At 43.7% G+C, this 22,469-nt stretch overlaps 1 protein-coding gene across 1 annotated transcript; it reads left to right on the top strand.

Annotated features, from left to right (window-relative positions):
• The first annotated feature begins 927 nt into the window (after positions 1 to 927).
• On the top strand, positions 928 to 22,326 carry Stmnd1 (stathmin domain containing 1). The gene is made up of 5 exons (XM_038332457.1): positions 928 to 1,014; positions 12,195 to 12,375; positions 17,490 to 17,641; positions 21,253 to 21,384; positions 22,042 to 22,326. Exons 1-5 carry the CDS (start codon positions 928 to 930, stop codon positions 22,324 to 22,326), a joined length of 837 nt encoding a protein of 278 aa, XP_038188385.1.
• Positions 22,327 to 22,469: the final 143 nt, after the last annotated feature.

Consider the following 22,469-nt stretch of genomic DNA (forward strand, 5'->3'; position numbering starts at 1 on the left):
GGAAGTCTTGCATTTCCAAGAAGCCTGGGTTGCATTTTCCGGTTGTTTTGAGACATGAAGGGACTGAACAGGCCCCCTGGGTCCCTGTCACAGCTCCCTCAATAACGCTCCCTGGAGATCTTGGGAAAGTCACTCACTGGCTTCGAGTCTAGGTTTACAGCCTTGAAATCGAAGGGTTGAGACATCTCAAGTATCTTTTCCACTCCACCTCCTCAGTACTCAAAAAGGAAAACGGTTGAAAATAGTATGAAAGGGTTTGAGAGTTTAGGAAGGAAACGTGTGAGCCGCCTGTAGTCCCCTGCTCTCTTTCTTGATGAGTGACATCGTGTTTGTTTCATTCCCTACAATGTACATATACCCCGCCCCCAGCACAACCACTCCTAAAGTGGAGTGTACAACTTTAAAAATGATTTCGAGACCCACTGGCAACCGCAATGGTCCTGTGTGGTTTTCATCATGGGGTGGCTTTGTTTCTTGTGTCACCGTCCTTTCGGAGGTCGCGCCCTTTGGCATTGCCTTCTGCAGGCTGTCTGCTTTTCCTTCAACAAGCTGCTGCGCTGTGAAGCCTGGACCGGGAAAGGGGAGTGGGGGCGTGCCCTAAAGAAATGAGCGTCCAGGAAGATGCTTAGGTTCAGCTCCTCCCTCCTTACCGCTCCTGAAGAGACACTAATTTGCATCCTGGTAGGGGGTTGGATAGTTTCTCAGATCTTCTAGTTTTCCTTTGCAGAAGTCCCATCACTGCTCAGGTCCCAGGTCTGCGTGACGCGGTTTATTGTGGCAACAGTTCCCAGCAACTGCCCAGATGCTGAGCACCTACAGCCCAGCCTGGAGGTGGGGGGAGAGGAGGGAGCGCTGGGCCGGGATTGGGAAACCGGGACTCACGGACGAGATAGGAGCTCCCCGGGCGCTGCCTAGAGAGGAGGCGCGATGGGATGTGGACCCTCCCAGCAAGCAGGCGACCGGAGCCAGAGCCGCGTGCCCTCACCCAGGAAGGGCTGGGAAGAGGGATCCAAGGTAAAAGACAATCACAGACCGTGTTGGAGCACACGCCTGGAAACCCAGCATGCAGGCGGCTGAGGAAGGAGAATTGCTTCCAGTTTGAATTTGAGGCCTGTTTGGATTACAGAGTGCATACTGAGACTACATAGCAAGACACTGTCAGAGAGAGCAGAAGGGAAATAGGTACGAAAGAAATGGGAGGGGGTGGGGAAGACCTGAGGAAGACAAAACCACAGCATAGTGGCAGGATTTCCCACACTTCCACATTCAGGAAGCTCTGGAGTTGTCTGGAGCCAGTCTGGCGTTTACCGCCCTCTTAGTAGGTACCTAACAGAATGAGAACCAAGCATGTTTATTCTGCCACTGATGCTTGGAGTCTCCAAATCAAGAAAGAGTACATGTATCTATGTATCTATATCCAAGCAGACAGACGTGTGTGCCCATACCCCCCGCAGATGAGGAATAACAGGAGGGCTTGTGGTTCTGCCCATCACCCTGGTTTCTCAGGGGAAGTTGGGAGCTCCTGGCAGTTGCCAGCAACTGGTGGTTCCAGAATTCCTGTTCTCTGTATTTATCTCCAGCACGAAGTTCTGCTAACCATCTACCTACATCCTCTGAGCTGTGTAGCTCACTGGGTACAGAGACAAAGGGAACCTAATTTGTAGGTCTCCTTCCCGTCTCTCCACTGTGCCTCAAGCTTGTGTCCGTGCCATTTCCCTGGCGATATTGGGGGAATTTCCCACAATGCAATAGGGGCAGAACAGCTGGGTTGCTTACCATCCTTCCCCCACTCTAGAAGGGCGCTTAGGCCCTGCTAGCCATAACGAGCCAGGCTTGGCCACCTATAAAATTAAGAGTGAAAGCAGAGAAACCTTTAAATTTTTCAATATGACCACATTGAGAAGAGGAACAACAACAAAAAAAAAGAGGTGCAGTGACTCCCCAAGTCCATCTCTGGGGTTCTGACATGGGATGTCGGTCTAAACAGATGGCTAGGACACTTGGCAGATAAAGGTGTTTATGTGAAGCCTGAATACCTAAGTTCAATACCCTGGTCCCTCATGGTAGAAGGAAAGACCTAAAAACTATTTTATGAGCTCCACACATGTGCACACACACACACACACACACAAACACACACAGAAATGCAGTTTAAATTTTCATGGCAAGAAGGACTGATATCGGTCCTGATCCAGGTATGGTCCTTCCCATCACTGACCCCATTATGGTCTCGGCTCCACAGCAGAAGTGATCTGGCAAGTTGCCAGGTCTATGGAAGAGGCAAAGCCTACCTGCCTGACACCAACTCCCCACTCTTCTCTCCTCCTAGCCTGAGACCCCAATATCTTGGTAATCATGTCTCAATAGTCTGCTAGCCAGAGGGAATAGCACAGGGTCTCTGTAGAATGCCTTTCTCTTCCATCAGGATGGTTATAATTTCACCAACAGAATGGGTACCTCATTGATATCAAGACCCCATCTCAATGGGGTCACCCAAGGAGAGGTCCATCATACACTTCACCATCAAAACCACTTCTGAAGGGTGGAGCCCCCTTTCCCAGGCTGGCAGTGGCAGCACACTGACACTCAGGACCACCGTTTCCAAAAGGCATTCTTAGGGCTCCTGTGTGAAAAGCATACACTCTCTTCTCAGCAGACACAGTGTGAACATGGTCGGGGGCCAGGGATAGCACCCGGCACATGAGGGGCACATCTGAGCTTCTGGTCAGGGGCCAGTGATAGCACCTGGCACATGAGGGGCACATCTGAGCTCTTGGAGGGGATGTAAGAAGCAAATCTGAAGGGCACGGTGTGTAGCTCAACTGGTACAGTGTTGACCTAGCATCCACAAAGCCCTGGGTTTCATCCCCAACAAGGCATAAATCAGGTTTGGTCATGCATGTAGCACTGAGGATGTGGAGGTAGGAGGATCATGATTTCAAGGTCCTCCTCAATTGTACAGTGAGTTCAATGCAAGCCTGGACCCACCTGAGACCCTATCTTTAGACAGATAAATAGCCAGCCAACTGGGATGCAGAGTTGTGACTCCAGACTCAGTCTGGTACTCTGCAAGAAGCCTGTGTCCAGATACCACCCATGCAAATGCTAGGCTCTGCTTTCTGTTCTCAAACAGTGACTATCTGTGTTAAAGGTGTCAATACTTTTCTTTCTTTCCTTTTTTGAGGCAAAATTTTATATAGCCAAGGATGACTTTGGGCTCAGAGTCATTTGCCTTTCCTGTCGCCTCCTAACTGCTCTACCAGCACACTGCCACCTGATTTCTCAAGAAACATCTCCCCATCACATACTAGCCCATCATCTCTTCTTGCTAACGTCATCTTCTCTGTACCAACCTTCCTCTCTAACAGACTCTTGGTCCACCAGGCCAGATGACCTCCAGCGCTCGCTTCTGGGCCCGCTCATACCTGCCCGCATTTCCCATGCTTTTCCCTGTGGAATGCCATTCCTAGGCCTGGTCCTCAGCAGCACTGACTAGCTTTAAATCCCTTCCTCATTGCAGATCTCCACCCCAGCTGCATTAACCCAGCCTTACTACCTGCGTTCCTCTCTTTGAAGGTCCTTCCCCTTTACATGTGCATGAGATCCTCAGAAGTTCTCTGACCATCTTAGTTACTAAGTCTTGCTTTGGATGAACACGGAGGCATGCATTTTCCCTCTCCTTTTCCAAAAATACATTCATGTCATTGAGAATTACTATGCTAGGACTCAATATCTTTTAAATTTATTTTGCAGGCGTGATTATGCATAAGGAAATTTTCACTTCAAATTTCTCTTCCATCCACTTTCATTTGCTCAAGTATAATTATCACCAAGTATAGTTTTATTATATAGACCAGGTGTCAGGGCCACAAGTCAAGTCCTACCAAGTATCAAATACACTAGTCCTTCTAAGTCACACAGAGACGTAAGGGGGGGATTTAAAGCAGAAACCTTGGAGAAGCGCTGCTTGCTGGCTCATTCATAGGCTCATGCTGACTTGGACTTCTTATACAACTCAGGACCCTTTGCTCAGGGAATGGTGCTGCCCACAGTAGGCTGGGTCCTCCTGCTTCAATTGACAGACGCGACAGTGTGCCACAGGCATGACTACAGGCCAATCCTTTTACCTCTACATTGCCCCCAGCTTCCTTATTTATAAAACAGCAGAAATAGTAATACTTATCTTCGTTGAATTCTTATGAGGATTAAGAGAATTTAATTCACATAAAGTACTCACACCCATGCTTCCACACAGAATAAGAACAGAAAATAAGTCATGACAATGTCATTATCACCCTGACATAAAATCCTTAGCATAGCCATCCATGTTCATCTTTGAGCTGACTCAACACCTTCTCCAGCTTGCTCCTTCCCACATCGCATTTACAGAAAATTTCCCCGAAGTTCAGCAGGTACTTCCTTTCCCTCCCCATTTCCCCGAAGTACCTACTTCCTTTCCCTCCCCAGGAGTCACGGCACCTGATGGTTTCCCCCATCAGGGTTTCCTTTCTCCATGTACAGGTCACGCAACCCCATCTTCTAGAGAACCGAACCTCTAACCTCTGAACTGTAAGTGAGCCACCCCAGTTAAAAGTTTTTCCGGATAAGAGTTGCTCTGGTCATGGTGTCTCTTCCCAGCAATAGAAACCGTAACTAAGACAGTGCTCAAAAAGGACTCTTTATAGGTTTTCTCTAACATCTGATATAAATCTTGCTTTTTTACTGCAAAAGGACTAAGTTACTTGTTAAAACATTACGTATATGTGTTTATGTGCAAACACGTCTGTGTGTATACACATGTATGCGAAGGGAGTGCATGGCCCATGCTTTGGTTGAAGCCAGGGTTGATGTTGAGTACCTCCTTCTGTTGGTCACTAAGTATTTATATTGCATTGTTATATTGTGTGTACATGCCAGCAGAGATCAATAAACAGCCTGTGGAAGTCAATTCTCTCCTTCCTCCATGTGGGTCCCAGGGATTGAACTTGGGTCCTTGGGCTTGGCAGCAGTGCTTTTCCCACTGAGTATCTCATTGGCTTGAGCCTTTTTTTAAAAGTGTCTCTTTCTGACCCTGGTGCTCATTCGTTGGCTACACTGTTAATCAGCAAGCCCCTGGAATCTTCCTGTCTTTGTTTTCCAGCACCGGGAATACAGACATATCCCGCCACACTCAGACTTTTTGTGTGGGTGCCGGAGATCCAAACTCATCATCGTGTCTGCACAACAAGCATCTTAGCTGCTCAGCCATTTCTTGGCCCCCTTGAATCCTGTTAAAGAGTCATTCCTGAGTGTCTTTGAGGGGTTCCTATTTGTAATTATATTACTAAGAGTAAACTAGCAAAAATTCCAATTCCAAAGTCTACCCTCAGGTCCACAGGCAATGCATTTATACAAGCTTCTGCTCATTAAGTGATTGACAATTTCAGCTTAGAGAGTATCAACAACCGATTCCTGCCAAGCTGTTTGGAAAATATGTTTCCCAAAAGAAGCTATAGAAGTACATACAGTACTCACACTACACACACACACACACACACACACACACACACACACACACCTCAAAAAGCAAACAACAGGCACCTGTGTAAAGTTGAAACCAATGTCTTTTTTTTTTTTTTTTAATGCTGGTGACTCTCTCACACAGCTGTCAGCTTGGGCCTTGTAAGTTTTTAATGTGAAACCCGACTTAAAAAAATGTTAGCCCCAAGGCATTGAAGTATACAAAAAGGTCAATCTGAAACGTCGAACATATTGAACCTATGCTTTGACAACTTCACCTTGGGAACAGCATAGAACCTCCCACCCTCCTTCTATCATCCCACCCAGTACCCTTCTTATGGAAAACTGCTAGGTTAATACAATATGTAATATGTAATGGTGTGGAAATGTAAAGTGTGCACGCATGGGGAGAGCTGAGCACTGTGGGCGACATCCCCAGCGTATACAGATTCAATCATTTATCAGTATCGCTGGTGTCTTGACTTACAACTACATCAATCTAGATTACAAAATGGGGCCAACATTCCTCCACTGTGTTATGAGTTGACATGACATTCGAAAGGTGGTCCTCGTTTTCCAAAGAGAGAAACCTTTCATCTCTTTCTAGAAACTTAAGGCTGGTGTATTAGGAGATACTTTAAAAAAAAATGTTCACGTTTTCTTTCACTACCAGGACACAAAAGCACCTGTCTGTAAACGCAAATGGGTAGAGCTCCACCCTGGGGTTCCCATCCCAAATCAAGCCTTTCTGGTGATGAGGAAGCCATTGTGAGGCCATCTGAAGTGGTCGTGTTTGAATCCATTCCAAGCTGTAGATTGCAGAACATGTGGGAGAAAGCCAACTCTTCCGGTCTATGAACACTCAAAATTTCTCTCCGTTTCTAAGTGTTTTATCATCATTTTGCTGGCTGCTGTGGCTGCCGTTAAGCCTCTTCCATTTTCAGTAGCTCAGCTTAGAAATGTTATATGACAAAAATCAGTCCTCACATGTCATATGGTACATTGCTGGGATTTGTTTTGTTTTGTTTTTAAGTGAGTCTACAAAATGCAATACAATACAAAAATGTGAAAATATGCCTCTCACTATCACTGGCTTTAAATATGTGAAAACTAGGGAAAGAACTCACAGTGAGGATTATACATCTTTAAGTTCAACCAGAGCTCTGAGGCCCTGAGAGGAAAGCATCCCACAGTGTCTGTCTTGGATTCCTCTGTCAGATGGGCACATCCTAGTGTCACCTGAGGGGAGAAGCCTTCATGAGGGATTGCCTTGATCAGATTGGCTTGTGGACATGTCTGTGGGAAGATTGTTTTGATGTAGATGTAGGAAATCGCCTACCACTGTGGGAGGCACCAGCCCCAGGCAGGTGGTTCTGAACTGTACAGGAAAACACGGACCTTCAAGGCAGCCCGAGAGTAAGCCATGGGCAGCATTACTACCTGGTTTCTGCTTCAAGTTCCTGTCTTGAGCTCCTGCCCTGACTTCCCATAGTGATGGGCTGCAGCCTGGAAGTATAAGCCAAATAAATCCTTGTTGGGAGCAGTGAGACCCTAGATCCTGAATTTCTTGTAATCTCCTGATCTGAGTGCCTACAGCTGTTCTGAGCACGAGACCTTCAGGAGTTCCTGATGGCAGGAGAGTGGTTTCTGGTGGGTTTGGCTGGGGCATGGCTATCACTATATAATCTGCCCCTGAACACAATAAAGGGGGCATTCTTGGGGAATTCAAGGATGACCCGTGTCGCTGTCTTTCTGTCTGTCTGTGTTTGTGTATTTTAACCTCCTGCCCCTTGCCCGAATTTTGCGAACTGGGTGCCAGCACGCTGAACGCCGACTCGGGGGTGCGGTGCTCGACAAATCCTCTCCTCCCCTACACTTCTTTCATTCAGGGTGTTTTTGTCATGGCTACAGAAAATAAACTAGAGCAATCTTGCTTTCCTTTGCTGTACATATGCATGTTCATGTTATATATTGTGTGTGGTGTGGGTATGTTATACATAAAGACTCTCGTGCCGGCTAGTTTTATGTCAATTTGACATAGGCTAGAGTCATCTGAGACGAGGGACCCCTTGTTGAGAAAATGCCTCTATCAGTCCGGGCTGTGAGCAAGCCTGTACAGCATTTGTTTAATTAGTGATTGTTAAGGGAAGGCCCAGCCCATTGAGGATAGGGCTACTCCGGGTGGCTCTGGATTCAACAAGAAATCAGGCTGACCAAGCCATGAGGAGCAAGTCAATAAGCAGCACCCCTCGATGGCAACTACATCAGGTCCTACCTACCTGTCCTGATTTCATTTAGTGATGAACGATGATATGAAGTATAAGCCAGATGAAGCCTTCTCTCCTCCCTACCCTGCGTTGGTCATGGTGTTTCATCCCAACAATTAGAGTCCCAACCAAGACAGCTCTTTTTCAGAATCTGCTTTCTCAGTGTTGATGACAATGCCTATGACGAAGGACAGGTGGAAGGAAAACCCATTACATTTTTCTTCCTTTGCTGTGAGATCAGGGACCAGGGTCCTGTGACCGTGGCCTGCAGACTATATAAGCAATACATCAGGGTGTACGGATTGATGCGGTGCGTATGAAGAACTCTCTGGAAATACCTACGGTTTTGAACTTGCATGGCCTTTCAGCTAGGATGTACACATCTAGGAACTGTCACAAAGTTACTTGTGAATAATACGACAATTTTTTTAAATAATATAACAAATTTTAAAACTGACTTAAGCAGTTAATAAATATGCATGTGAACAAGTATAATTCTAGCCTGGCTTATAATACTGGAAAATTAGAAGTCCACAGGAATGGACTAAATATAGTGTGGTATGGTTACATGGTGAACTATATAATGAACTCATACTATTGTCCATAAGCGACTACTCTTCACCTTTAAATAGAATGAGGTCAAATCAGGCAAATGTCTCTACTTTATTGTCCGTGGGAGAAATACATATACAAATCACAGGAAATCTGGTCTATTTTATTTTTATTAACATTTTAATTATAGTATAATTTATGCACTATACATTTCATCTTTAAAATATGCAGGTGACAGCCATTTGTGTCACCTATTTTTAGTACATCCCTCCCCCAAAGAAATGACTACCCATGAGCAACCAGCCAATCCTCTTCCCCTCTCTCACCCTATCCCCTTGACCCACACAGTCTCTGAGCCTGCCTGTGCCGCTGAGTTTACTTGGGCTGAGCATGAATAGTCTTTGTGACTGGCTTCTCTCATTTAAAAAAGTTTTTAAATGTCTATGTTACGGCCTGTGGCAGTATTTAATTTCCTTTTATTGTTCAATAATGTTTTGAATGATTATACTACCTTTCCTTTCCCTAACTATCAGCTGATAGATATCTGAGTTGAGCTTTTCCATTTTCTGAGGATTGTGAGCAGTAGCTATAGGCACCGTGCGTAAGTTTTGAGCTGAATAGTATTTTCATTTTGCTAGTGTATAAACCCAGGAGTGGAGTTTCCATATCTTGCTGTTACTCCATGATTAACTTTCTGCAGAAACTGCTAAATTGCTCTCCAGAGTGGAAGCAGTGTTCTGTGTGCTCAGAGCAGCGTATGCAGGCTCCAGCTTCCCCACACGCTCACCACCGCTCGTCATTGTCTGTCTTTTCCACCGTAGTCATCTTGTGGGTGCAAAGCATTTCATTGCGCTCTTTTATTTTGTTGCTCCCCAATAACTGCACGATTCTGAACTGCTTTTCATTGGCAAATTCTAATTTACCTTTTTAAAGTCTTATATGAGCAAATACACTTAGGAGGTCATAATACTAACATGTTGGTAAATACTTCTGTTAGGAGAGGTTACTTATCATTTTCTACCGAGTCTCTATTATTATATCAGTCAGGATGCTACCAGAGAGACCCAATAGGATGACTGAGTGAGTGAGTGGGTGGATGGGCTTGTGGGTGGAAAGATAAGTGTATGACATAAGAATGCCTACATGAGACTGGTCATGAATGTCCAGACTCTATAGGCTGGTACAAGAAAGGGCAGGCTAGAGGTGAAACTGCAGTCCATAGGCACAATTTCTTTTCCCTCAGACACTGGAGCTATTCCAGGAGCCTTTCAACTGATTAGAAGAGACCCATGCTCATGGTCTAAAGAATTTCTTCTACCTTAAGTCAATTAGTTGTAGATGCAATTATATCTACAAATGTCTTCACTGTAATACTTAGATTACAGGTTTACTGAGAAACTGGCTACGACAGCCTATCCTAATCGGCACAGACTTAACCATCACTATCGTCTTTTTTTCCCTTGGTTATTTCAATGGGTTTCTTTACATGTTAAACTACAAAACCAGTATTTTAAAATATACTCTTTTTTTAAACAGTGGTATCTCTAGTTTCCCACCTGATTAATGATTGTAAACGTGTTCATCTTGGTGACCCCAGTAAGGCTCAGGATGGTGGCATGTATCTAGCAGTCCCTCCCTTTGGGTTTAGACTAAGATTTCCCTCTAACACTTAGCTGTGAGTCCACATAAAAATTCCATAAACTTGGCGGGCGGTGGTGGCGCACGCCTTTAATCCCAGCACTCGGGAGGCAGAGGCAGGCGGAGCTCTGTGAGTTTGAGGCCAGCCTGGTCTACAAGAGCTAGTTCCAGGACAGGCTCTAAAAATGCTACAGAGAAACCCTGTCTCGAAAAACCAAAAAAAAAAAAAAAAAAAAAATTCCATAAACTGGGGATAAAGTTCAGTGATAGGACATTTGCCTACAACCAACAAACAAGACTCCAAATTTAATCTCTAGTAATGACAAAAGAAATAATAGAAAATGATAAAAATTATACACTTCTAAGACGCAATGACACAGATTGAACATTTTTGTTCCAAGGTGAGGAATGGGAAGGAAGGGTCCAAATTACTCTGGAACTTCTGTTCTTCAGGTTGGACATCAGACACATTTTGCAGCAAGATGTGGCCCTCAAGAAATTGGTCAACACCACCCCCACAGCCTTTTTGGCCAAAGCCCAAAGTGCCTTCCCCAGGTGGCTATGATGGCTGCCAGGAATTTCCCCCAGAAGATGTTCTTCCTTGTTCTTGTCTTCCTGGCATCCAATGATTTCCAGTGCAGTGTAGGCTTTACCCTTACAGCCTGTGCCTTTTCAGGCAAGCATGTTAACTTTGCCGTGCAAATACCTGGCTCCCTAGGCTTTCCTGAGCAATCTTGGTGGAAGCTTCCATCACCCATAACCCTTAAGCTCTAGATACCTGGAAAACTAGCATGGCATGAGTGACATTAAGGAAGTAATCAGGTCTCCTTGGACATACCCTTTGATGTCTGTGTACATGAATGACTAAACAGAGAAAGATGCTTTTCAGGCGGGTTCTCTAGAGCTCTCATTTCAAAGAAGTCTTTCCAATCATTATAATGAAGCATTGATGGATGGTACCAGGCTAATTCCTCATGGCTTCCAGGTACTTTTCCTATTACCTCAAAGCCAAGGACTTGGCTTTCTTTTAATGGTGCTGATTTCCTTACCAACCATAAACATAGTCCTTTTCTGTCTAAATTTCTCTATTCCTTTTACTCTGATTTTTGCTATCAGGTTTCACTATAAATTGGGCTAAAAGAAACAAGCAATAACCATGCCACAATGTGAATGCTTTATTCCCCTGAACGATCTCTAGAAGATTAGTTTGCCAGCTTGAAATTTAGCCTTATACAAACTCTCAGGGCATGGGTAGAAAGTAAAGTCCTTTGCCAGAATTTAAACTCACGGGCCCTTGTCCAATCCCCAACAGAGTTCTTATTTCCATTTGAAGCCTTGTGGGAACAGTTTTACTATCAGGATTTCTGTTGATATTCTGAACTTCTGTGCTGTCTTCATGATTTCCCATTGAACTCTGCTTACAGCATTCTAGGGTTTCCCTAGCCTTTAGTTCCAAACATTTCCAAGTTTCTCCCATAATCCAGTTCTATAAGGTTCTGAACAGCACACTAGGGAGCAGCTACAGTCATGACTTACTTCTCAGTATCAGTAACTTCCCATGTTAGTAAGTTTTCTGTTACTATGACAAAAATGCTTGGAATAAACAACTTAAATGAGAAGGATTTATTTTTGCTAGAAGTTTCAGAGGTTTCAGTCCATGGGCACTTGGTCCTTTGCTGTGAGGCAAAAAATAATGGCAGAGAGCTTGCGGGAGAGCAAAGCTCCTTATATTAGTGAAACTGGGAAACAGAGAGAGCCAAAGAGCAGGGGTCTGGAGACAAGACACCCCCTCGATGACCTGTTTCTCTATGTACCACACCCTGAGTCCATTCAGCAATGATTCACCAAGGAGCCATTGCATTTATCATTCTCATGGTCCAATCACCTCTCAAGAGGGCTACCAGTTCGGACCAAGCCTTCACTATATCAACCTTTCGGGACATTTTTATATTCAAATCATAACCCTCTCTCTGTTTGGCTCTTATTTAAAAAACTAACAAAAAACCCCAATTGTGATTGCATCTGGGGTTCACATGAATAATTCCAATAGCCTGACTTTCTTGAGAGCAGGACTTAATCGCATCTGCGAGGTCACTTCATTGTATAACATGACACCCACAGGCTATGATTACTAATCAGACTACTGCAGATAGTAATTGGTAAGTGCTCACAAATCAGACCCTGCTAGATTGTTCTAGTTTTCCTAAGAAATCTCACCAAACTGTTCTCTTTTCACAGGCTAGTGCCAGAGTGACTTCTTCCAAAGAGAACTGCAGCCCCAAAACAGAAGCTGTACAGCCCAAGGACACTGCAGACAATGCTGAAAATCTGGACCAGCAAACCCAGATGGGAAGCCTGCCTGGGACTATTCCAGAAAACTCTCCACCTCCGAGTGAAATAAATGGAAGAGTAAATTCAGGTAACCTTTGCCTCTGTTCTTGTTGCTCTCCACCAGATATCTGGTAGACCTCTAAATCTATAGTGTATGTATCTGATGACCCCTTCTTTTGGGGTCTTAGTGTACTTTAAATGGCAAAGTTCTTATCTCTAAGACATAAGAATTTAGTCTTAGGCCTTTATCATGTGAGTAAATAATGTTAGCCATTAATTTTGTGGGTGAAGTAATTAAAGCCATCTTAAAACAACAAGAGCAGCAAGCGCCCTTGTTGAGAATTGAAAACACATTTTAGGAGTAGAAATCACACGACTTAAGGAAATGTAAGCCCCCGTGCTGTTGTCTTCCTAAGGGATAGGTTTGCATTTGAAAGAATAAATAAAACCTTCATTAAACTGTCCCCCTCCTTCTCCCCATCCACAACACAAGCAAGTGCACAGTAAAACATAAAAGAAGTAATTATTATCTGGTGTGATGTTTAAAAAGCTATTTGTGGCCTTTCTAATGCAATGCTGTGGCTTCCCCTCCTTTGAGCTCTCCCTTGTGGTTGAGTGATGATATCTTATTTATATAGTTGGTCTGCCTTTGGAACAAAGTGAGCCGCACAGACCTGGAGGGAAAGAACATTGATTTAGTTTAGGGGGAAACTTTTACTCCACGTCCCTGGCATTTCTTCTCTCACTACAAGTTAAGATAGGAAAATAAAGAGTATAGGGGCCAGAGTGTTGGCTTAGTGGTTATGAGCCATTATTGCTGGTACAGAGGACCTGGGTTCATTCCCAGCATCCATATCAGGTAACACACTAACACTTGTCCCTCCAGTTCTCGGGGATCTAGCTGATAAAATGATGTTTGTGTGTGTGTGTGAGAACATGTGCGTGCGTGAGCAGGTGCAGGTGTTTGTATGGAGGCCTTAAGTTGGTATCAGGTAACTTCTTCAATTGATGTCTCCCATATAGAGAGAAGCAGAGTGTCTTGAGAAAGCCAGAACTTACTATCTGAACTAGCCAGCTGGCTCTGGGGAGTCCCTTTTCTGCTTTCTGCATGCCGGGATTCCAGGTGTACAATCACGTTTACGCAGCTTTTATTCAGGTTCTTGGGTACAAACTCCAGTCCTTAAGTTTGCACAGCAAGTGCGTCCCCTGCTGCCAGGCCATCTTCCCAGCCTCTTTTCTATATTTTAAGACTTTGATACATTCCAGCCATTCATTTCCTACACTCTTTCTCCATTTTGGGTAGCTTTACACTCTCTAAATTTACTATGGTAATTAAGCACTCTCTTTATATGATGGTTAATCTCAGTTGTCCGCTCTGTAGAATTAAGAAAAACCTAAGACGTGTCAGAGACAGACACTTCTCAGCTGTGTCTCTGAGGATGATTTCAGGATGAACTGAGGGGGGAAGACCCACAGTGAATGTGGGTGGCACCATCCCATGAACTGGGGTCATGGAGGAAAGGGAGAGGGAGCCACCTGAGCACAGACTGTGCATCTTGGTTAGTACTACAGATCAAGGTGCTTCCAATGTCCTGCCTTCATTTCCGAGATGACTGTACCTCTCCCAGTTGTGAGCCAAACTAAAACCTTCCCTCCTCTCTTAAGTTGCTTTTTGCCAGGTATTTGGTCAAAGTAATGATAGAAATCATGAATGTACTTCATAATAAAATTGAAACAGAGGATTATTTTTAACCCTACCCCAATAAGCTTCAATGTTTCAAAAAAACCAGTAGAATGAGTTGAAATGATTGACATGTCCTAAGAGCCTCTGTCTAGATGAGTAAATTCACAAGACATTGGGTTAGAATGGTTACACTCATTTCTTGATGTTAGTGACAATCCTTTTGGAAACATCTGGGAGAAAGATGGAATACTTGTGGTTCAGCTCTCATATATCATAGGCAGGAGGGAGAATAGTGAGGATGAGAACTTGTGTTGAAATTGGATTCGGCCCTAGCTACTACTATAACTAGCTAACTTATCCCTTGATAAATTAGCCACTATCACATCAGTGTGCCTATCGGTAAAATAGAGAGAATATTATCTCTCACAGTGTTTGAACTGAATGTTGTAGTTGGGTGTTTATATACTCCTGCTCTTTATGTTTTGAGACCTGACACCCAGATCCCAAATATATATACACATGGGGACTTACAAATGTCTGGCCTTGGCTTGGCTTATTTCTAGCCAGCTTTTAACTTAAATTATCCCATCTACCTTTTTCCTCTGGACTTTTATCTTTCTCTATTCTATACACCTTTCCTTACTTCTTTCTTCGTGGCTTGCTGTGTAGCTGGGTGGCTGGCCCCTGATGTCCTCCTCTCCTTCTCCTTTTTTCATTCCTGGATTTTCTCTTCCCAGATTTCTCCTCCTATTTATTCTGCCTGCCAACCCTGCCTATCCTTTCTCCTGCCTAACTATTGGCTGTTCAGCTCTTTATTAGACCAATCAAGTATTTTAGGCAGGCAAAGCAACACAGCTTCACAGAGTTAAACAAATGCAACATAAAAGAATGTTGAATCATTAAACAAATGTCCCACAGCATAAACAAATGTAATACATTTCAGCACATTTTCCACAACAGAATGTGATACAGAATATAAGGTCCTTAGCATACAGTTGAATAAACACTCAATAATTAGTAGCTATTACTATGTTAATAACCCTTCCTAGCAAGTTCACTTTTTTCTTTATTTGTTTTTATTTTGGCTTTGAGAGGGAGTCTCAAATAATCAGGAAGGACTTGAAACTCTTAATTCTCCTGCCTCCACCTCCTAATGTCTAAGCTTACAGACGTGTGCCCCCACTCTAAGCAAGCCCGCATTTTAACAATACTGACAATGAAATCACTCTAATTCCATGGAGAGATTTACCTGTGACCTTTCCATTGGCTTTTCGTCCCTGTTACCAAGGTTCCAGTCCGCTTACATGTTTGAGCGCTTTTCTTTTTGTTATTGTTGTTTTGTTCCATTTTGTTTTAAGAGACTGGGTTTCTTTCTGTAACAGCCCTGGCAGTCCTGGAACTCACTCTGTAGACCAGGCTGGCCTCGAACTCACGGAGATCCACCTGCCTCTGCCTCCCATATGCTAAGATTAAATGTGTGCACTACCACCGCCCAGCTTCGGTGCATTCTATCAGACTCGGTGCAGAGCACTTTGCATTGAGAATGGGCTCCATTTCACACACCTACGAGGCTGAAGAGGCAGCATAGGAAAGCACTGCTTGGCCCTTTAGTGATGCCAGGTGACCTTCAGTTGAACACTTTCTCGTGACGGGGGGGAGGGGGGGCTAATGTCTGAAATGAGAAACAGCTGGCCGGCACGTGAGCAGCCTCTACATATGTTTTCAAACCACAAAAAGCCATGAACGCTGTATTTGTAACCACTGAGTTTAGGAACAGCTGCGAAAGCCCCCGTCCACTGAACAGAGGACTTTTTGAAGAGAGTTCACTTCAGAGGGCTCTGCACAGTGTCAGTTATGACTTGCGAAGCAGAGCCATTGTAAGGCCCACAAGCCTGCACCTTTTATTTTATGATCTGGTGGTATGGAGGTGGCTGTTTCTGGGCCTGGGTGATTTGCAGTGAGGAGGCTGGTCTCGAGAATACAGGTCATAAATCTGCTCCTGTAACTGGCTCCATGGCTCATCTTTAAAATCATTAGTGAGATCTAAGCTGCCAGTGCGCTAGCTCCAGCTCTGGTCCCCTTCAAGGACTCTTTCCGATAAAGGCAGACTTCTCCTCGGAAGATTTAGCAGATGGTTGAACTGTATACCAGGGCTGCAGAACCAGCCAGCCCTTGGCAACTTCATGCTGTTTACCGTTTGTATACAAAGCATAGAAACCAAACTGCAGCTCGGAGGAGTCGCCAGGAGGATGTCCCCAGCCTCAGCTGCAGTTGAGCCTTGTAATTAGCGGAACAAATCAGTGTCACCCGACCCGAGCGCATGCGCGTTGTCACAACAAAGAGGCTTGTCCGTAGCAGCACGGGGACAGGGCTGGATTCTGTACACATGAGACTTGCTATGTAAGGAATAGATTATGCTGATGTGTTTGTAAAGACAGCAGGGAAAACTTGAACTTCAAAGAATTACAGAGCTTTATAACGGAAGCCAGATACCGGGGCTGTGGCGATGGCCATTAGCAACCTGAGTGCAGTCCTTGGAATGCCCATGGTGGAAGGACAGAACCAGCTCCCTCAAATTCTCCTTCGGCCTCTACAATCATGCAATAACACACACTTACATGCATGCCCATGCATAAAATAAATAAGTAAACATAGCACGACTGATAAAAACCCCGAGACAGATACTGGGATTCAAGTTGAAAGATCAGAGAAACAAAGCAGCCAGCCACTAGAAAGAGAGCTCTTGCCTCTATGAAATCTTCAGACCGAAAAGAGAGGGAGTTCCTGTCTCATCCATCTTAAATTCCTCTCTAGTGCTGGGATTAAAGGCGTGCACTACAACCACCCGGCCTCTATGGCTAACTAGTGTGGTTGCTGGGATTAAAGGTGGGTGCCACCACTGCCTGGGCTGTAGGGTTGACTAGTGTGGCTAGCTTTGCTTCTCTAATCTTCAGGCAAGCTTTATTTGTTAGATCATAAATAAAATATAATAGATAGATTGATCGATAGATAGATAATTGGTAAAATTATTTTAAAAGAAATTAGATATTTATACAAAAGTGTCGAGATAAGATTTGATTCAGCGACTCGTATAAGGTACCCATTTATCAGTTTTTAAATATTTACTTTGTGCATGTATGTGTGTGAAGATGGTGCATGTGTATGTCATGTACCCTAGAGTGTGTGCAGGTACATATGAAGCTAGAAAAAGATGTCCCGGTGTCCTGTTCTATCACTCCCAACCTTGTTTTCTTGAGACAGGGTTTCTTGCTGCTGGAACTAGAGTGACAGCCAGCAAGTCCCTTGTCTCTATTCCCTGTCCCCTTACAGTGTTGTGGTTGTTGGCATGGTAACTATGCCAGATGTTTTACACAGGTGCTGAGGATTCGAACTTGGGTCCTTGTGATTTTGCAATAAGGTCTTTTACCCACAGAGCTCTCTCTCCAGCCCCCATTTAGCATTTGGGTAATAAACTCTTTATTCTTAAATTTCTCTTTCTTTATGCTTTTTTTTTGAAGACCCAGTCGCCAATGGAATAATCAATAAACCCCAACTCCTGGAAAGTCGGGAGCGACCAAAGTCATCAGACATTCTGGAAGAGTTAATTGTTCAAGGAATCATACAAAGCCGAAGCAAAGTATTTAGAAATGGAGAGTCGTACGATGTCATGGCAAGTGATTTTGTAATTAACATTTGTTTATACTTAAAATTAGCAATAAAATATAATTGATCACAACTCATTATTTCCAGTATATAAGACCTACAGTATAAATGATATCATTTGTCTAAGCCAGATTTTTCTTCTATAAATTCGCTTAGTTCTCTGCGCGCTATGCTTCTCGGTGGATTCAGAATCACCCTGATCATTAATGATTAATGAAGCCAATAAAGCATTCCCTAGGCTTGACTAAATTTGGACATAATAAGTCCCAGGAAATAACAAGCTTTCATCTTCCCGGGAATTTTTATTAAGCGTTGTCTTGTAGAATAGAAAACTAAACTAGTTTACCCACAAGGAAAAACTACCAAAGCTCCAGCAGATATGCCTACATGGGAATATGTGCAACCATGAAGAAGAACGTTCCAGAAATTGTTGTGCTCTTTCTTTTCTTCATTGTTTTGTCTGTTTTATTTGTCACCATTCGACATTAATGTGAAAAATATTTGTCCTCTGATTTTAACTAATTTAGTGGAGATCTCAAGCTCTAAATTTTTATTTAAGTGAACTTTGTGTGTGTGTGTGTGTGTGTGTGTGTGTGTTCATACACATGTGTGTGCATGGCATACATGTGGAGATCAAAGAAAAACCTCCGATACCAGTCCTCCAATGCTTCCATCTCTGTTTGACATAGGGTCTCTCACTGACCTGTAGCTTGTCACATATGCAGGCCCACCAGTTTCCAGGGATCGCCCTGTTTCCTTAGCCTTCTCACCCCTGGGACTACAGGTGTGCCCCACTGTGCCCAGTTTCCAGGGTTCACCCTGTTTCCTTAGCCATCTCATCCCTGGGTCTAACAGGTGTGTCCCACTGTGCCCAGTTTTTATAGGAATTTTATCAAAAAAAAATTCCAGATATTTACTCAGGCTGAGCCATGTTTACAACCATAAAATTTTTAATATGTTCTATATAAAACTCTGAAGAGAACTATGAAGCATAATTAATAAAAAGCTCAGAGAGAGAAACTGGGGTTCACCTTAAGATCAGAAAAGCAAGCAGCCAACCACTGACTCTTACCTCGACCTCAGTCCAAAATGGCGACCTTGCCTCCAGGAATCTCAGAATGAGACTGTGGATGAGAGCTGTCTCCTCCCATTCTGCAATCTTCTCTAGGGCTCAGATTAAAGGCGTGCACCACTGTGATTAAAGGCACGCACCGCCCGGTTTCTCTGGCAAACTAGTGTGGCTACCGGAACCAAAGGTGCAGGTTACCACTACTTGGTCTGTAATGCTGACCAGCAGGGCTGTTTTACTCTCAGATCTTCAGACAAGCTTTATTTATTAAAATACAATTAAAATGCCACCAAGGAACTAAATATTTTGTTTATTCCTTTGTTTTTAAACCAAGGCTCCCAGTATCACTTGACACATAGATAAAAGAGAAATTAAATTGGGGGGGCGGGGGAGCAATGGAGAAGGAGCCTGAGGGAAAAAAGTGAGTTTAAAAGACAAGAAACAGAAAGGTGAAAGTAGAGACCAGAAGTTTAGTCAAAGTTGTAGAGAAAGCAGTTGGCAGTGATTACCTCAGCATGGTCTGTAGATCAACTCACTAACCGCTTAAGCTAATATTCTACTCTGTACGGGAGAACTCAAGGATTGAATCCAAAGTGGCATTCTTTTCATACAAAACAAAGTAGGGCCTGCAGAAGGTATGGGCAGAAATGAAAAGAGATAGCCAGACATCAAGATTATCACCAGACAGCCAACAGTAAGAGGAAATAGGAAAACAAGATAGTTAAAAAGGAATTGTATAACATACTTGATGATTAATCTCAATTGTCAACTTATAAGATTATATATATATATAATCTCAACTGTCAACTTATAAGATTATATATATATATATACATACATATATATATAAAATCTCAATTGTCAAATTATAAGAATATATATATATATATTCACCTGAGAAAATAATTTTTGAGTGGGCGCATCTTGATTGTGTCATTGGAGGTGGAAATACTGTCCCCCGTGGGCGGCACCATCCCCTGGGCTAGGATTCTGGGCTGTTAGAAAAAGAAACGAGCTGGAGATAAGCATCACTCTTCTTGCTTTGGCTGTGGATGCAGTGTGACCAGCTGCCTCACATTCCTGCAGCTAAGGCTTTCTGGCAGGAGGGTCTGTACCTGAACTGTGAGCCAACAAACCCTTCCTTCCTGACGTTCCTTTCATTGGTGTATCTTATCACAGTCACGGAAAAGCAAAGTGTCATTTGACATTTTCATAATATCACCATGATCCGATACGGTTTGGATGATGACAAATATTTGACTGTATTTGAAAAATATGAGAAAAACAGTTCTGCAATAAAGATGGGGAGGGGCTATTTCTGAGCTCTAGATGAGCCTCTGGGGACAGAAAAAAGAAAATGATGTCAAAAGATGGGAGAGCAATTCAAATGGAGGAAGACGTATGGAAACATTCCGTTGCTAAGTGATGCCCCCTTAAGGGAGATGCAGTAACTCCATGATGCTAATACCCGTGGGAATAAAATTACAACTTACCTTAATGAGCCAGTCACCAGAGGTGAATGAGTTCTGACTTCTGTCTAACAAGGGAGTGCGCAGGATGATTAGCTTAAGATATTGTGGATGAACTCTATTCATGACAATGATGGACTTGAATTTTGATATCATTAATTGAATTAAAGGTAAATTCTCTTCTAACATAGGATATAATGGAATGGAATGGAATGGAATGGAATGGAATGGAATGGAATGGAATGGAATGGAATGGGGAGCCTGAGTAGGACCTTCTCAAAAGAATCACATGTCACAAGCCACAAGCACACCACAATACTTTTCTCTCTTTTGTAGTAGATCCACATGGGCCAGTGTAAGCCAGGCTGGCAAGAGGCCGGGGCAGCAGCACACAGCCCTGTTTGTTTTGTAACTCAATGTGCTAGGTTTTAACCTTACATTGGTGTAAGTCACTTAGGAAGATTCCAACATTTCCAGGACCCAGATCCTACCTTGGACTCATGCCTGAGCATCGGGCTTGGCTTTCATGCTTTCAGAATCTTCTAGATGACTCTGTGGGCAGCCCAACCTGAGACCCACCCCTCTGACAACAAACCTGTACATGAGGCTGAGTCCATTATCCAGTGGAGAGGACTGAAGCATTGGTGACTGTAGTTCACACTCCATTGTTTTAAAAGAGAATTCTAAAATATTCTTGGGCATGCATTTTCTTTTTTGTGAGAATTTTTAATTGTTTTTATTGAGATATACATTTTTCTCTGCTCCCTTCCCTTTCTCCTCTCTTCCCTTCTACCCTCTCCCACAAAGTTGTCATCTGACCTCCATCCACATGCAGGGACACATCCAAGCCCTTATATACACACACACACAACACACATAATAATAATAATAATAATAATAATAATAATAATAAATGTATTTCTGCTCTTAACACATTTCATGTTTCTGCTGCATCCTTCTGCCACTAGAAAAATTAGATCTTGAAATTTGCACTTGAAGCTGTTTTTTTCTTGCCTGCTCATCTCCACTAGGCCAAGGTAATAATCGTTTCTCCATTAAAAGCAAAATGTCTTCCTCCAGGTGGACACAACTGAGAAGCCACTGAGAAAGCCGCCAGCCAGACTGAAAAAACTTAAGGTGAAGAAAGAGGTAAAAGATTTCACGATCCAAGACATAGAGGAAAAGATGCAGGCGGCCGAGGAGCGCCGAAAGGTAAGGGCCGTGGATGCTGGTCGGGTGGGGTTGACTGCCTGCTAAAATGAGCAGCCGCCAGGCCTAGCCTATCAGGAGCCTTAAGACAAAAACACGTGCATTGATGCACTGCAGCTCAATGGCCCGTGTGCTTCCTGGGCTCAACACTTTGTTTTTTTCTTGAAAATTATTTTTGTGCTGTGCAGGAATGAAGTAGAACCGTGAACTCAGCTGAAATTTGTTGTTTCGTCTATATTCCCTCAATAAACACTATTCAACCCTCTGGATTAAGTCACATGTGGGGGAAGTTTCCATCGGGGTAAGCGGGAGGAGGACAAACCGGGTAGGGATGGGTACTGAGCGAAGCATGGGTTCTTCAGGTCAGCACCGGGATCTACAACCCAAAGCCTGTCATTCCTGAGGGACATGGCTTTACTCCAGCTTCCTTCATTTCTGTCTCCTTATTTGGTGGCCTGGAGAGCACAGAGTGGACTATAAACTCTATGGGGGTAGACCCTGTGTCTGTCTCTTCCAATATGGTTCCCCGACAAACATCTGTTCCAAGACAAAATAGTCAAACAGAATAAGTGAAAGTGGTCGTGACAAGCAATATTGATGAGAATGTGAAGAAAATAAGATTGCCAGGGTTCTTTCCCATTCTTTAATATCGCTTTTCAGACCAAAAAAGAAGAAATAAGAAAACGGCTACGGAGTGACCGGCTCCTGCCCGCTGCCAGCCCTTCAGATGCAGCTGAACCAGGAAGGGCAGAGGCTCCGTTTGCAGAAGGTCTCCCAGCTGTGAGCACCCCTGCTTCGCAGAGGTTCTACATACAGGAAGGAGAGCCACGCAAAAGGAAGAAAAGCGGAAGTGATGTGGCCCGGATGAATAGAGTTGACTCCTGTGCAGGTTTGGGGACTGTGGAGTCAGACATGTATTACAACAGAGAAGACGACATATTCTAATAGTCCATTTTCAAAACGAATCTCACCAAGGGGTCCATTACTTCCAGTTGGTGCAACAGTCTTAGTGTGTTTCATGGTCTTTAGGAAGTGACTGTGGCTCTACTCGTTGACATTTCTGTCCTGGGTTTACGGCTGGTTGTGAG

This window comes from Arvicola amphibius, chromosome 6 (genome assembly GCF_903992535.2).
Source record: "Arvicola amphibius chromosome 6, mArvAmp1.2, whole genome shotgun sequence".
NCBI lineage: Eukaryota > Metazoa > Chordata > Mammalia > Rodentia > Cricetidae > Arvicola > Arvicola amphibius.